The sequence below is a fragment of the Plectrocnemia conspersa genome, unplaced genomic scaffold (assembly GCF_051122295.1).
Source record: "Plectrocnemia conspersa isolate PC_06_02 unplaced genomic scaffold, ASM5112229v1 ptg000008l, whole genome shotgun sequence".
NCBI classification, from domain to species: domain Eukaryota; kingdom Metazoa; phylum Arthropoda; class Insecta; order Trichoptera; family Polycentropodidae; genus Plectrocnemia; species Plectrocnemia conspersa.
Genome location: NW_028277172.1, coordinates 5102299 through 5117905, shown reverse-complemented (window position 1 = coordinate 5117905; position 15607 = coordinate 5102299). Strand labels below are relative to the sequence as shown.

At 30.7% G+C, this 15607-nt stretch overlaps 2 protein-coding genes across 3 annotated transcripts in view; both read left to right on the top strand.

Moving 5' to 3' along the window:
- The first annotated feature begins 7173 nt into the window (after nucleotides 1-7173).
- On the top strand, nucleotides 7174-10078 carry LOC148232786 (uncharacterized). The gene is made up of 2 exons (XM_088189844.1): nucleotides 7174-7215; nucleotides 7285-10078. The coding sequence occupies exon 2, from the start codon at nucleotides 7905-7907 to the stop codon at nucleotides 9378-9380; it is 1476 nt and encodes a 491-aa protein (XP_088045970.1). The 5' UTR covers nucleotides 7174-7215; nucleotides 7285-7904; the 3' UTR covers nucleotides 9381-10078.
- Nucleotides 10079-13400: 3322 nt separating this feature from the next.
- The window catches only part of homer (protein), a 36909-nt gene continuing 34702 nt past the window's right edge, over nucleotides 13401-15607 (top strand). For both annotated transcript variants that reach the window (XM_088191087.1, XM_088191086.1), the window contains exon 1: nucleotides 13401-13499. In XM_088191087.1, the coding sequence (XP_088047213.1) occupies nucleotides 13495-13499 (5 nt within the window). In that variant the 5' untranslated portion in view covers nucleotides 13401-13494. The remainder of the gene's footprint in view (nucleotides 13500-15607) is intronic.

Sequence of the window (15607 nt, the reverse complement as noted above, 5' to 3'; positions counted from 1 at the left end):
CGCAAAAGTAGGAGGGCCTCGACCTTCCTTTCGCGAACCCATGACCCACTTCAGTACGAAAATATTAATTTACAAATTGATCGATTAATCTACTAATCTGTAGGATCCGGTCTTGTCTATGTTTGGTGAAAATAGGTTAAAATCAAAGGGTATCTTTGTTGAAGGAAGTGTTTTGATTAGTTATGAACAACAGTATATTTTGAATAACATAATTACTAAATCGATAAGAAAGGTGGCAAGAAAATATTTGACCTAGCCAATTGGAAAATTTCTTGTTGTTATTGATGATTTCCTCAATAAAATAATATAATATAAATATGCCATAAAAAATATTAATTGTTATTTACATATGAATTCGAAATGAATGATCAACAAAAGCATTTATTTAAACAAATTATTTATACAAAGCGATGTTAATATCTTTGTTTTATAATATTTATAATATGATTATTAAAAAACGCAAAAAATCTCAGTTGGTTGATACTCTTTTGTAAAGTATTTATTTATTTATTTAATCATCCTTGAGACTGAATTGCATGAATAAAGGAAAATATATTTCTGTAATTTAAATCTTGATTGGCGTATCTGCTTTTGTTTGTAGGCATGTTAAATATATAAGAAGTAAACAGCTGCGGGCAAACTTTTTTGGGTTGAGGATTTGCCCGCCTACTATTTAGAAGGACGTACTTTAACAATGTGCTGAATGATATTTTCAGAAATACAATATTTTAATTATTACGGGATATCAAAATGCTAAATGAAAATTTATTAAATATTATTAGATTAACGTACAATATTAAATATAATATATTCTAGTTTTCAATAATTTTTTAGACCATTATAATCAAAATAATGATTTTTAGGGTCTTCAAAATTAGCTATTTATTTAAATAAAAAAATATTAACGTATACATATTTATTTATGTGGGTACATATATTATTATTTTTTTATAAAATAATAATATATTAGCAGAATTTTTCCGCGTTGTATTTTAAAGTCCACGACGTTTCGCTAAACCGTATTTAAGTAGCATCTTGTAATATTTTATTGAGCAGGACTTTTTGTATATACAAATACTAGATAATTTTGAAAGGTTTTAAGCTATTTTTGTTATCTCAAACTAAGATAATAATTGCTATTCATTGTGGATTTTAATTTTGAAAATCATAATACGATTAATTTTACGTATTTAATAATTTAAGTTATTATTTATATTTTTTATATCTTATTAGATAACGTAAAGATAAAATTTATAAATTATTTTTAGCATGGTGCAATATACTTAATTAATCCCATAGAAAAAATTGTAGTTTAAGATACTTTAAGCAAACAATATCAAAATATTTTTTTCTTATTTCTTAACAAGAGGGCATGGATTTATAACCCAGAGGCCACGGGTTCTAGTCCCTGTAACAGGCTAAAATTAATCTACAAAAACGCGCTATCATTGTTAAATATACTATGTATTTGTCCATGGATAGTTTTGCATCGTAAAGAAAATTCGTTTTAGTCCATTAGCCAAATTAGGTTAATCCTGTTACGGGTACTTGCATCTTTCAATGATTAAGATTAACCCAGTTTTGCAATTCAAAAAGTATTTTTAGCACAGCCCATATTTACAAGCTTACCATTATATCAAATATTTTTTTAAATTTAATAATAATTGTTATTCAAACTAGTAATAGAAAAATTGTGGCTCGGGTGCCGCATGCGGCCCGTTTTGTTTTCCGCCCCTTTAAATAATACGATCATTGACATAAAAGTGGCAGTTAAGCGCTTTTTATTAAACAGATTGATACTAGCTGATTTTTTCTGATTTATGGTTGGTAATATGTGACTTAATCTACTAAAAGGATTTGTTACGTTATCGTAGACCTTTTTGTAACATATCAACATAATATTTAGATTCTCAGCTTTTTTATCTGCTGATTTAATACCTACATTGGGGGGCCCGATTGTGAATTATTTGGTGGTGGCATTAATAAACCTGACAGTTTAGATGATATCCAGAAATACAACTTATACATTCGTTCTTAATTATTATGATTAATTGAATTGTGTTTAAAAATCTCATTTATTGTTGTAAAAAAAATGACACAAGACGATTAAAAATTAAAAAATTAAAGAAACGAATATTGATTGAAAATACAGCATATAATATTTTTAAGTAATACTTAAAAATATTATATGATATCAGGTATATAAAAAAATCATTTATAAGATTTATAGCCTAAAAATGCTAAACAATTCAATTAAATAAGATTAATATCTCTAAACGAAGATAAAAAACCAGTGGCAAATAAAAAAATATAAAAGTTTAATGGATTCGCTAATGTATTACATATTACGGCAAATTTTCATAATTATTTGAAAACATTTTAAGATAACATTTCTATTGTAGAATAATAAATACTTGAATAATAACAAAAACATGTGACGTACTGCAATTCTGTGAATAAATACAACGCATTATAGTTATGTGAATATATATGTACATGTATATGTTTTTATATTAACCTTTCTCAACAAATTCAATAACAATTTTTACTCAAGTCTTACTGTAAGTTATTATAAGTAACAAACATTATATTATTTTATAAGACAATCGTAAAATTTTATTTGTAGAAAAAAATTACTAGTTTTTGTTGTAGATATTCTGCTGCAACATGATACAGGCGTTAGCCATATGCGTTACAATGGGATAAATCAGTGACATCTATTTTATTAATTATAAATTATTATTACCGCTTGTGATCAATATATGTTATTATGCACGATTTTATTGAAGTATTCAGCACGATATTTATCCGTGAGATTAGGAAAATCTAAGAAAACCTAATTTGTGATAATTGATCGGAATTATAATTTAATAATTAATTCCGACCTACCATACAAAATATAAATTGACCAACACATGGGTTTTTTATAGAATTAAAACCCAGATCTTTCAGATAGTAGTCATTGACTTATACCACTGGTTCAGCGTGTTGATAATAATATCTTTTATATTTTTTCTGTATTATAAAGATATTTTCGAACAAAAAAAATCGCAAAAATCTATTTATTGCCAAACTAAATATCTTATATGTAATTGTTCTAAGCCGTCGCTTCCGCTACAAAACATTATATGCTCAATCTTCTACTTTTTTAAATCGTATCGCTTTATATGAACGGTGTATAATAATACACGTAAACAAAGGAAATGTATTTAATTATAATAATATTATAATATTAAAAATAAAAATTGAATTTGCTCCGATTAATTTTCGAGCCGCCGGTATTGCATTCTGTTGTTTCGACCAATAAAAAGTAAGCATTCAAATATAAAACAAGATGGCCGACAGTACCGTGACAACAGTTTTAAATAATTATTATTTATAAATAAAATTTTGCTATGCGACAATAATTTTCATTAATTCGTCATTTGACTGAATATAAATAATCGGATTGCAAATTAACTAGGTGTAAATATATACGTATTGTGTTGAGGATTAGAAGTATACATTGATTAAACTAGATAGCAATCTTCGTAATGAAATCTTCAAATTTTGAATTCCTGGCGACGGGCCCCGAGGGCGAAAAGTGAGTTTTTCCTTTTATAATACATAAATATTATCCTTGCTTTCAATTTAATGCATATATTCGTTAAATTTGACTGAATATAATTACTCAAATTGAACGTGAACATGTAATATATACTTAGTACGTATGAAGATTGAGGTTAATGTCGATCAAACCGTATAAATGCTAATAAAACGTATTTTTTTGTCTATGGATATTTGAGGATACTATCTTTTACGACGATCGCGTGACAATTATTGTGATGCAGTCGGTTATTTAGCTGAATAAGCTTGGTTACAGCAAAATAAATTAAAACCATTATTGCAGCAAAACAAAAATTACCTAGATCTTTCCGTTCCGAATGACGACTGTACATACATATGTGTAGTTTCTTGGATGTTATCTAATAGACGACATTTTACAATGATTATAAATATGTGATTGCATACCTGGAATAATCGATAACCAAAATATCTACGAGTGGCTTATTTCTAATTCCGACGTTGCAAAATATGTATGTATACGTCATGGTTTTTATTCAATTTTTGTTTTGTGCCTTCATTCCTCTTTAGGAATATCCAAATTCAAGATATTCAGTTACATAAAACTTATGTAGTATGTTCTTTATAAAATAATAATACATAATATAAATATAAAATAATAATCATAGCTATAAATTATGAGTATGGCAGTATGCCATACTCATAATTTATAGCTATGATTATATTGTCTATAATTTCAAATGCTACATCACTTTGAATCATCTTCAATTGACACTTGGTAAGAAAAACGCCATGATTATAACATATTTCACTGTTTATTTAATTGCACAGAAATGGGCGCAGCGAGCGCTTACCAGATGGCAGAAGAACTGTCACATGTAAGCAAATTTGAAAGGGAAATCCCGGTTTTGGGCGCGCTTGAAAACGAACTACGAAATTGATTTTAACGATTTAAATTGTAAAACACTTATCAAAATAGATATAAAAATCATCAAATTCTAAAAAAAAAATTTATAAAAATATGGTTAATTTATACCGGATTTACAATATAATGTAAATAATGTGGACTTATATTAACTTCTCTATTCAGAAAATATATGTACTTATATTTTGGCGAACGTTGGCAATTTAAAGTTATAGTTTTTAGGGAATTTTTAAAATATCGCTTGAAAAAACTCTTTCAACAAAAGGAGGCAATGTTTCTAAATAAGTATTGTTCATTACTAACCAACTACTAAACACATAGTGTTGTTAAGTAAAGTGAAAACTTCTTGCACTTATTAATTATTAAAATATATAATGCTGCGCAGAAAAACATTTACTTTAAAAATATATAAATCAAAATATTTTTTAATAAAAATAGACAAAATAAAAATAGTTAAATAATATAAAATGTTTTCTTCTGGAAATATTTAGTCAAGTTGTAAACCTATTTTAAAATTAATTGAAAATGTTAAGTAGTTTCTTATAAATTGAACCATTCGCACTATCATTGAAAATCCTAAATAATAATGTTTAATTTGAACCATTAAATTTTAAAATATATTTAAAAAATCAGAACGAAGCGAAAATAATATTTAAAACCCAAAAAGTTGAGGGTCTCGTATACGTACACTCACTAGCTTCGGTACCTCACGATAGTGAGGTACCGACAGCTAGTATATAATAATTATTTCTTCCTTATAATAACCACATTATAAAACAATAATTTTTATTTATAAATTTAATATAGCAATTTCACTGATGTTTTGACTTGTTTTTAAAAAAAAAATAATATTAAAAAAATTATTCAGTGCTAACTTTAATATATTAAGCAACTATTCTGATGATTCAACACATAATCTCATAAAAATCAATCCATCATACGAGGGGTTCTATGTAATATTAAAACATTTACGTCATCGGCTTATTTCAAAGTTACTTTGTTACCTTAATACTATTAACACTATGGCTTCAGTCAAAAAAATACATATTGCACGTAATTTCGTTCGATTTCATATGACCTATTGCGTGGAAGGTATAATCCATTTTTTAGTAATATAACTAATCTGAATCACTTTAATCCTTAGCCTTTAAATGTCGTTTATTAGCTGTATGAACCTTTACTAATTGTTAATATGAGGGCGATTATCACAAAATTGGATTAAAGGTGAATTTTATATTCGTAGCTTTTGTAATTTTGTTCTTAAAAATGCAATTTTGTTAATTGTCTGAAAATCTCTTTCAGTTCACTGAAGAGTAAAATTCTACCATCTTGATTGTTAACAATTACTGCATGTACCCAGACCGGAACGAGATTATGGTAAACAGTCGATCGTGACTAACGGTCAATGTTTCTTTATTTTTCTTCATCTCGAAGCCATGAATTTTATATTCGATAGAAACACGTTGATCTTGGAAGCTGCTGACACTTCCGCACCGATGGCTGGTAGACTGGTGGTTAACCAGAATTATTGGTATAATATGGGCCAAGGTTCTGGCTGGTTCCGGCCTTGTCTGGGAAATGCTGTCCAATATAGTGTGGCTGGTGCTGGACTTTTATCTGATTTTGAAAAGTCCTTGATCATCGTTGATTTATTATATTGGCAATAAAAACTTAATATTATATACTATATTTTTAATTTACCGTTTGACATAATAGCAACAATCAAATTTATATTTTAACATATATAATATGTTATGCTGAAGCGAGACGAATTTATTATTACAATATGAATTCTTGCTGTCTTGATATATGCAATATACATTATAGTAAGTTCGTTGTCTGCAACCATTGGTGTTTCATTAATATTTATTTTATTTTTTATAAGAATTTTAACTGCACTTTTACTGTAGCATGCGATTTTAATTACTAATTATTAAGCAATTTTTTTAAAACTGTTTTATATAAAATTAACTATTATTACATAGTTTAACTTTAGAGCACTTTAAATAGTTAAAGTGATAAATGTGCTCGTAGATTATAAAACAATTTATGGGCAAATTTATTTCGCAGGAGAAGTGAAACTGACGTTGTTCAAAGTATGTTAAATAATAACAATTTATTTTAATATAGTAATAATTTTTGATAACAATTTAGGTAGTTTCAAAGGAAAAAATCAACGCAGTACCTTCGGCTATCACCAGAGACCCATAAATTACCTCAGTCAAAATTTTAATATTTAATAAAATAAAAAATAATATGTTCATTTCATTTATATAGGATATTACAGATTTTAGGGACAATAAAATAAAGATAGTTTTAATCAAATAAACATAAAACTTTATAAATAAAGATCTAAAATAAAGCTAGTAAATATCTCGGCTAAGTTCACTAGCCAGCTTGATTCGCTATCTTGTTTAAAAAAAACTTATACCTGAGATACATACATCGCAAACAACTAGTTTAGATTTGATTCGTTATTTGATGTCGGCTTTCAGTTTTTTTTTATAAATTTATTCTTGATATAATCGTTTCCCAGAAATTTGCCCCTCCCCCCTCCTTTAGAATTAAAGCAAGCTTAGCTACTTTTTTGCTATATAAATTAAAATCAATATTTTAAAAAGCCGGTTTTTGTATGTGTTTGTTATTTTTATAATATTATAAACATTTTTTTTATTATTATTTTAGGATTGGAGGATTAATTTTTTGTTCCGTTTCTGCACTATAGGGTAATATTGTTGTATACAAATATTCTGGTCCTTGACCCTTGATACAATTTTGATACAATTTCTTTCCAGTTATTCGCTCGCTCGTCGACGCTTGACGATCAATGCCGTCTCGTTCGACCCGGCGCGAAGTCAAGTCCTTGCCTTTGAGCTGATGCAGCCGAGGTTGTCTCTCTCCTCTCTCTTCTTTCCATTCGGTCTCGGCCGAAGGGGCGGTGGGGCGCACGGTGGAGGGGTGTCTCTGACTATATAAGCGATTGCCCCTTAGTCGCGCGCTCAGTGGTCATTCAGTAGCGGCTAGGTCACTTGCTCAACGGTGTGGCAGTAGCGGACGGACCCACGTGTTCCATCCACCATCCATCGATTTCCTTCATCGACAGGAAGTAGAGGGAGAATCGGCTCTGACGGAAACTGGAAGAAGTCCTACATATAGGAATTTCATCCAGCTTCACCAAGTGTGCGACATTTTTTTAACATTGAAAAAACTGCCTCGAGCTTCTTGCGGCGCTTGTGCAATCGGATCTAGATTTCGAACCCACACGTGAAAGGTGATCCAGTTTTGTGAAACTTTTGTGAAATTGCAAAAAAGTGCCAATCGATCAATCTGTGATTTGCAACAATTAGCTGTGTACAACAATAAACATTGTGATATAATAATATAAGTACTTAAGCAGTATTATAATAATATAAAAATGGAAGCTGTAGCGAATGCAGATACTAAGCAACGAGATGAAGAGGTGAAGATGCAAGAAGAAGGCGATACTCTAGGGAATTTGGACTTTCCTCAAACTGACATGAAACACTCAGACACTAGAGATAGTATCTCATCTATTGATAGCGACGTCTCATTATCGTTCGATAGGCGTGGATCTGAAGATAAATCTGGAGAAGAACCAGAAGTAGAACCCGCGACTGAAGCAGCTGAAGATGAAGGCACTCATATGGGAGATGTATCAGATAGCGCATCAGATGCAGGTTCTACAGGCGGTGGTAAAGATTCTGGATGTGAAATTAATCATGATGCCCAAGAACCACCCTTCACTCCACCTTCTGAAGAATTAGCAGATAAGATAGTAGCTCAAGTAGAATTCTACTTTTCGGACGTCAACATCACTAAAGACGCTTTTCTTCTGAAGCACGTCAAACGCAACAAAGAAGGGTATGTTTCCCTTAAGCTCATATCTAGCTTCAAGCGCGTGAAGCATTTGACTAAAGATTGGAGAGTAGTAGCAGACTCGTTGAAAAAATCAACTAAATTAGAAATAAACGAATCTGGTACTAAGTTACGTCGACTTGAACCGTTACCGCAATACGATGAAACAACTCCATCTAGGACTATAGTAGCAGTAAATCTACCCATTGAGAAGCCGTCAATTGAAAATGTTTCTCAATTGTTTTCTAAATGCGGCGAGATAGCATTGATTAGAGTCCTGAGACCTGGAAATCCTATTCCAGCTGATGTGAGACAGTTTATTAATAAGAATCCGTCTTTGAGTGGAGTAGTATGCGCTTTGGTAGAGTTTACAGAATCTGAAGCAGCTAGGAATGCTCTTCAATTGCAACACGATGATTTTCCAGGATATGGGCAATCTTTAAAGGTGTACGAGTTGAATAGCGTACCTAATCCTGATAAGAAGAAGAGGACTATTCCAGGCAAGAAGCCTTATTATAGAATGTCTAGCGATGTTGAGTATTCGCCGTGCTGCAGCAGCTCTGAAGCTGAGATGGAGTATTGGATCAGGAACGATCCTAGGATGAGATTCAGACGCGGGTCGTCAGGATACATCCCCAGGGTGCCCGAGCCTCATTGGTTCCCTCGCAGGATGTCTGCTTGCAGCCATTCTTCCGACTCTTCCGGCTATTATTACTCGCCGAGAAGAATGTCTTCAGCTAGCAGCCGAGATTCCGGACATGCCGGCTCGGACATGTTCCTGTCTCGTCGCATCTCCAACTGTTCCATCTCCAGCGCCGAATACGATGGTATGAGGAGATTCTCCAATTGCTCCCAGATGTCCGGATTGAGCAGTCCGGCCAGGTCTAGGTCCAATTCGAACGCTCTCTGCCAAGAAGCACTCGTGAGGCCTCCTGTAGGTCCAGATGGCACAAGGGGATTCCAACCGGGATCGAGGCAGAGGAGAATATCCGATCTCGCTCTCTATTCTCGCTAATCGCAGTTACTATTAAGATTTTTTTCTTTACTCTAATTTAAAAAACACGTACTTTCCAATTTTCTTACAATTTATTACTTTATTGTAAAGTTTTTATTTTATATTTTTTTTATATTACTCTAGCGTAAAGCGAAGCGTTCGTTTGTTAAACTTATTTTATAGTTAGTTTTATTTATTTATTTATTAAATAATAATAAAAAGAAAACATTTAGAAATCGAAGAATGTACATATTTTTTCTTGCATGAAAAATATATTAATATAAATATTTTTATATGTATCTAGTCAGTGGAATTTTTGAAAAAATTTTTCTTCGAAAAAAAAAACAATATAAATTATAAAGTAAAAATGTACTAAATCTGACACTATTACTGTATCTACATATATATATAAAAACACTTACCGTTTATAGTAATTTATAAAAATGTATCTATCGCCGTGAATGTCGAGTGAAAGCAATAATTTTAGTATGTAATTATTATAAAAATTGCTCTTTTTTATTCATGTTTTATTGCCGTTACAATAGTTACCATTTATAAGTCGAAATTTGTTTTTAATATACTTCTTTTTATTTAAATAAAATATATTCGTGTTTTGAACATAAACGGAGCTGATAGCCTCAAAAAACTATTTTTATACCATCGCTTCTGTTAAGCGACTATTTCTTCTAAGTCAAGTTTTTTAGACAATAAATTTTATATAAGCATTTTTAAATTGTCGTTTTATTCATTGAGAACCTCCACTAAACATATACATGCAAATTGATCACACAATACTATTCTTCGAATTATAAAAATACGATTCACACATATTAGCATAACGAGTTATAAAATTTATAAATAATCTATATTAAATACATATTAACTAATTTAAAATATATACAGAATCCATAATAAAAATAATTAGATTCATATACATATAATAAATTAAATATAAAACGGGTTATCAACATAACAAGATAAACGATAAAAGGGAAGTTTTAATTATATATTAGTAAATCAATAATAAAAATATTAAACTTCATATATACATATAATCAATTAAATAAAAAAGTGGCTGCCAACATAACAATATAAACGTTAAAATGGAAGTTTTAATTGTATAATATTATATCAGATAAACATAACATAGTTATAATAAATTAAGATAGCTATTAATTACGTACAAAGTGGTAGACAGTACTGCACCGGTGAGTGTACTAGAAAGTTTACTACACGGTTACACGCTTCACGGTTTGATGATTGTAAAAAGTTTCTAGGAAACGCAAAAATATGGATATTGTAATTAAAACGCCATTTAGCAGTATATCCGGATGATTTTGTTTTTTCGAAAATCGACCGCAAATTGCGTGGAAAAGCGTAGTGTTTGTTATGCTGCGCCTTGTTTCAATAAAAAGAAGATGGATCCGCGAAATATGCTGTGGAATGTTGAACTCAAACCAGTTCCATGATTAGCAAATGCATGAAGGTCAAGTTCAACCGAACGATTTTATTTTGACAATTGTATTTATAAAATATCTATTTATTTTTATAAATATAAATGAAATATCTATAATAAAATATACTCACAGGTAAATAGTATATTTACATATTTAATGAACAATATTAATTATTAATACATATAAGTAGTGATTTAAAAATAGTGACATCTATTAACAATGAGCGAAACTATAAATAATATATTTTTAAATTATTTACTGGCATGATAATATTATATATTGAATATTTTTTATAGATTGTGAAAATTTACAGTAGAGGTCGTATTTAAAAAAATATATAAATAAATATATTTTTATTTTTTGTGTCTAGTTTTTTCCGTGTGTACAATTTTTAGCATATTGCAAATAATATGATATAGTAAAATATTTTTTTTAAACAGAGTTATAGGGGATTGAGGAAGACTGACAAAATAACTCAAAATTACCTAAAGACGCGAAATAGGTCGACTTTTTAAGCTACGGTGGGGGTCTATTTATTTATTTTATTATAACTAAACTAGGCGGCACTCTGGTAACACTAATGTGACGGTGCCGGAGGACAACACATTTTTTGGCGGAATTTGACGGGAGATTAATGACCGTCGGTGCCTCGTCCGTTGATTATTTACTGAAACATTTTATCATGTTGCATAAATATTTAGTTTAACGCATTGTTTTATGTATATTAAATAAAGAAACGTAAAAATTAGTGCACACCGTATTCGATGTAATTAAAAAGTATTTGTTACTTAATTAGCACGGCGCAACGCTTAAAAACAACTAGTTATATGTCCCACTGCGTTATTCGTGACACTCACGCCGTGGTGTTTATGTGTGTGTGGGCAGTTGTAAAATGTCCATTTGCTGTTCAAGCCCAAACCTAACCTAAACGAATATAATGGTATAATGGTTGATTTGTTTGGGTTTGATAGCAATCATCTACCGCCGCTTCATTTTAAAGCTGCCCATATAGCTCCTGACGGTCAATTATAAATTTTATTGTAGCCAGAGCGGTCGTCCAGGGCGCCAGCCCTAAGAGGGGTGCCAATTATTCCAAATAGGGGCGTCATTTACTCCGAATTAAGGTGTCATTTGATTATATTTAACACAGTATAGATATTTCCTTGATTCCTCGAAAAAAAATCGATGATGGTATTTGAAATTTTTTTCTTAATGACCTTTTTTTAGCTTTCTCAGGAAAAAATCCTAATAACCTTTGTTTTTTTAGTGTTTTCTTGCAAGCCTGTTCCCTTGGCAGTGGTTTTGCTAGATAGTAGATAGGGACAAATGGGTATCTCGTTAATCCTTTCATGCGCGTCACTAATTTGATGATGAGGCATTTGCTTACCTTAACAGCTCAGGGTGTTGAACATTCTCGGTCCAGCCTTACAGCCACATTACTAGTGAAAAATTACATAAATAGCGAAACATTATTTGATTGTAGCATTTTTTTAAACAATCTTATGCAGAGTTGATAATAAATAGAAGGAGAGAAAGAAATTAGTATGTATTTGTTTTTTACCAATATTAAAATAGTGTTGTGAATTAAAAGCAAAAATAAGTAAATTTAATTATTAAATCTTTTAGTTTTATTAATTTTGTGTACAAAATAAGAATTAACCAGTCTCATCATTTTTCATGGTACTGAAATCGTATATCAACCATAGGTATTTTTTTGCTAAAACATGTTGAAAAAAGAACATCAATATTTCACATAAATTCAGGCGTTCCTCAGGGATGTGTGCTTGGGTCTGTGTTGCACTTGCTGTACATTGCAGATATCTTTAAGACGAAAAATATTGTGGTTGCCACCTTTGCTGATGACACATCGATATTAGCATCATATGACGACCCAACCATCTCGTTTAGTTTGCTGCAAGAAAGCCTTAATAATGTTCAGCTATGGCTCAAAAAATAGAGGATAAAGGCAAATTAATTCAAGTCAGTACAGGTAACATTCACCATGAAAAGAAAAACCTGCCCACCAGTGAATCTTAATATGAACAGATTGCCACAGGCAGAACATGTGAAATATTTTGGCATGCTATTTTATCGAAATTAACCTAAAAAAACAAATATAACTTAGTATAAGAATGAACTGGCTCCTAGGTCGCAGATCACGGCTGTCAACAAAAACAAATTATTATTATACAGCGTAATACTGAAGCCGATCTGGACGGTATACAATTGTGGAGAACCGTCAGAAACTTAAGTATTAATATTACAGAGAAATTCCAGTCTAAATATATAAGAATGATTAGAGGCTCACCATGGTATGTGCCTAATATCATACGACAATATTCGTTAGAAACAGATTGCAAATTAAAAAGAAAAAAAAGTATTGTAAATATTTTATAAAATTTACTTTTAGAAAATTTGTAAGATATTATTAAAATAATAATATAATATTTTTTGCTTTAAAATTTATTTATTAGTCGTTTGTTATTGAAATTTAATTTTTTTATAACAATAGAAATTGAAAATATTTGTAAAACAGTAGCGTTTATTGTGCGCTATTGTTGGCATTACTGCGCATCGGGCGATGGCCGCTTAGTAGCGTGTCTTGGCCGTGTTGTGGGCGGGCTGCAGGCGGCGAGATGCGAGGCTGACGGCTGCTCCTGCAATCTCGAGCCGCAGACATGGGGTGAGTCAATAATTCGGCGACCCCGACCCCGGGCCGAAGCGTCTCCGACGGCTTATCCGACGATCCTCATTCATCCTTTCGCGATCGGAGGCCTCGCCATCCTCAAATTCGTCCTACACCCGACCCGTCATCCGGCGGCGGACCTTCGAGGTCATTTGCAAATCAATCGGACACTCCCCCATGTCTCCATATCAATTAATTAATTGGGATTTGTTCTGTGCAATTTTCAGGTTAACTTTTAGGGGTGGCTACCATCTTAGTTTTTAACGCGAACGTTACACATACGTTTCATTTAAAAATAAAGGAACATAAAAAAATAATATTGACCATGACCCTCGTGCCATTATACTAAAATATAAAATATTTAAATTTGGGCTGAAAAGAAAAAGAGGAAGTCCTACATATTTTTTTAAACAGAATCGTACGTGAAAATATATTTAAATAAATAAATTATACAATCGTTCAAAATGGCGTTATATTTCAACTTTGACATTTACTTGCTAATGTTGGTATTATATATGTATATATATTTTTCATTATGTTGGTATTATCTGGGGTATTTTGTTAAAATTCAATATTTTTTATGTGACGGTATGCAGTGGTGGTCAACTAATTAGCTAAGCTGAAGTAAAAATGTATAATGTATTAATGCATAATACTATTATATTATTTTACTAATAAACGCTATTTAAAAATAAAAGAAAATATACTCGTTACTAACACATCGGAACATCTTTTTATCTCAAGTTTACAATGCAATATGAATCTTTTAAATGTGCTGTCCAAATATATATCATGCAACACTTTATTTTTTTTACTGATAACAGCTACAAAAAAAATAAGCATGACAGTTATATGATTAGAAATATGAATTATTTATGTAGTATGTGAGAATATTGCCCAAAAAACCGCAATGAAGTCTTTCATTTGTTTGAGTATTCATATATTTGTATATAACATTCGCTAACTCAGGATACGACAGATATTTATTCTTGCATTATTTTAATATTATCTTTCAATGTTTGAATATTCGGTCCTTGCTGTTATAATTATTTTTGATTTTTTAATGTTGTGGATTTTAAAAAGACAATAAACCAAAAAAAAATATTTATAAGATTATTTTTAAAAGCTGGAAGTAGATTTCTGCAGCTAATTTTAAATTATTGATTGAGTCTATGGGAGTTCTAACAATAGTCATAAGAAATCTATAACAATAATTTGGCTAAAAATAATAGCAGTGAAATCGGAGTTTCGGAACACCTAATAATTTTGCACAGTGGCCGTACAGACTTTTCATTAATTAACACAACAGAAACTCGAGAATCACGCATAGTAACTAAACACAGTTATTGTTGTATCTATTCTTTGTAATAATCGGATGGTCACCCCCACAAATGGCCATTTTAGAACTTACACTTTCACTAAGGGATGTGCTGAAGACGGAACTAAACAAATGCAATTGATTATAAATTGACCTTCTCTCACAATCGTCCAAGCTTTATTGAAGGACCAGTATACAGATTCACCAACTCGACTCAGCTGACTACGAAGAATCAGAGACCAGAAAGACTTCACTCGATACCATCGCTCACCTGCGCCATCGCGATACACCTGCATTGTATGATACATATATCAGTGTAAATGATATATTTGTGTGCAATAAATTGTATCAGACATCTTTTCTAGCTTTTAACTGGCTAAAAAGTCACACTACACTCCCACCCCAAAATGTCCACGAATAACCAATATAAAGATTTTATATACAATTTTTAACTATACACTTTAATCGCCTCTGTATTTTCTTTAAAAGTTACTGAACTAGGTTATTTCTAACAAAAATGTAAATATTGTTAATTTTATATTCAATAAAATTCAGTTTTATTTATTATTTTACTATAATTAAAAATATATGTGTTATTAGGCTATAATTTGTTTTAATAATGGCAAATAAATGCTTTGTACTGTAATACAAGACATTTATTTTAATAAAAATGTTTGTACAACTGTAACTTGTAAATCAATTGAGATAATTATGTATGTCGGTTGTGTGAGGGGTCATCTGTCAGGAAATACTCATTTATATTTCAACACTGCTGAATAAATTTTGT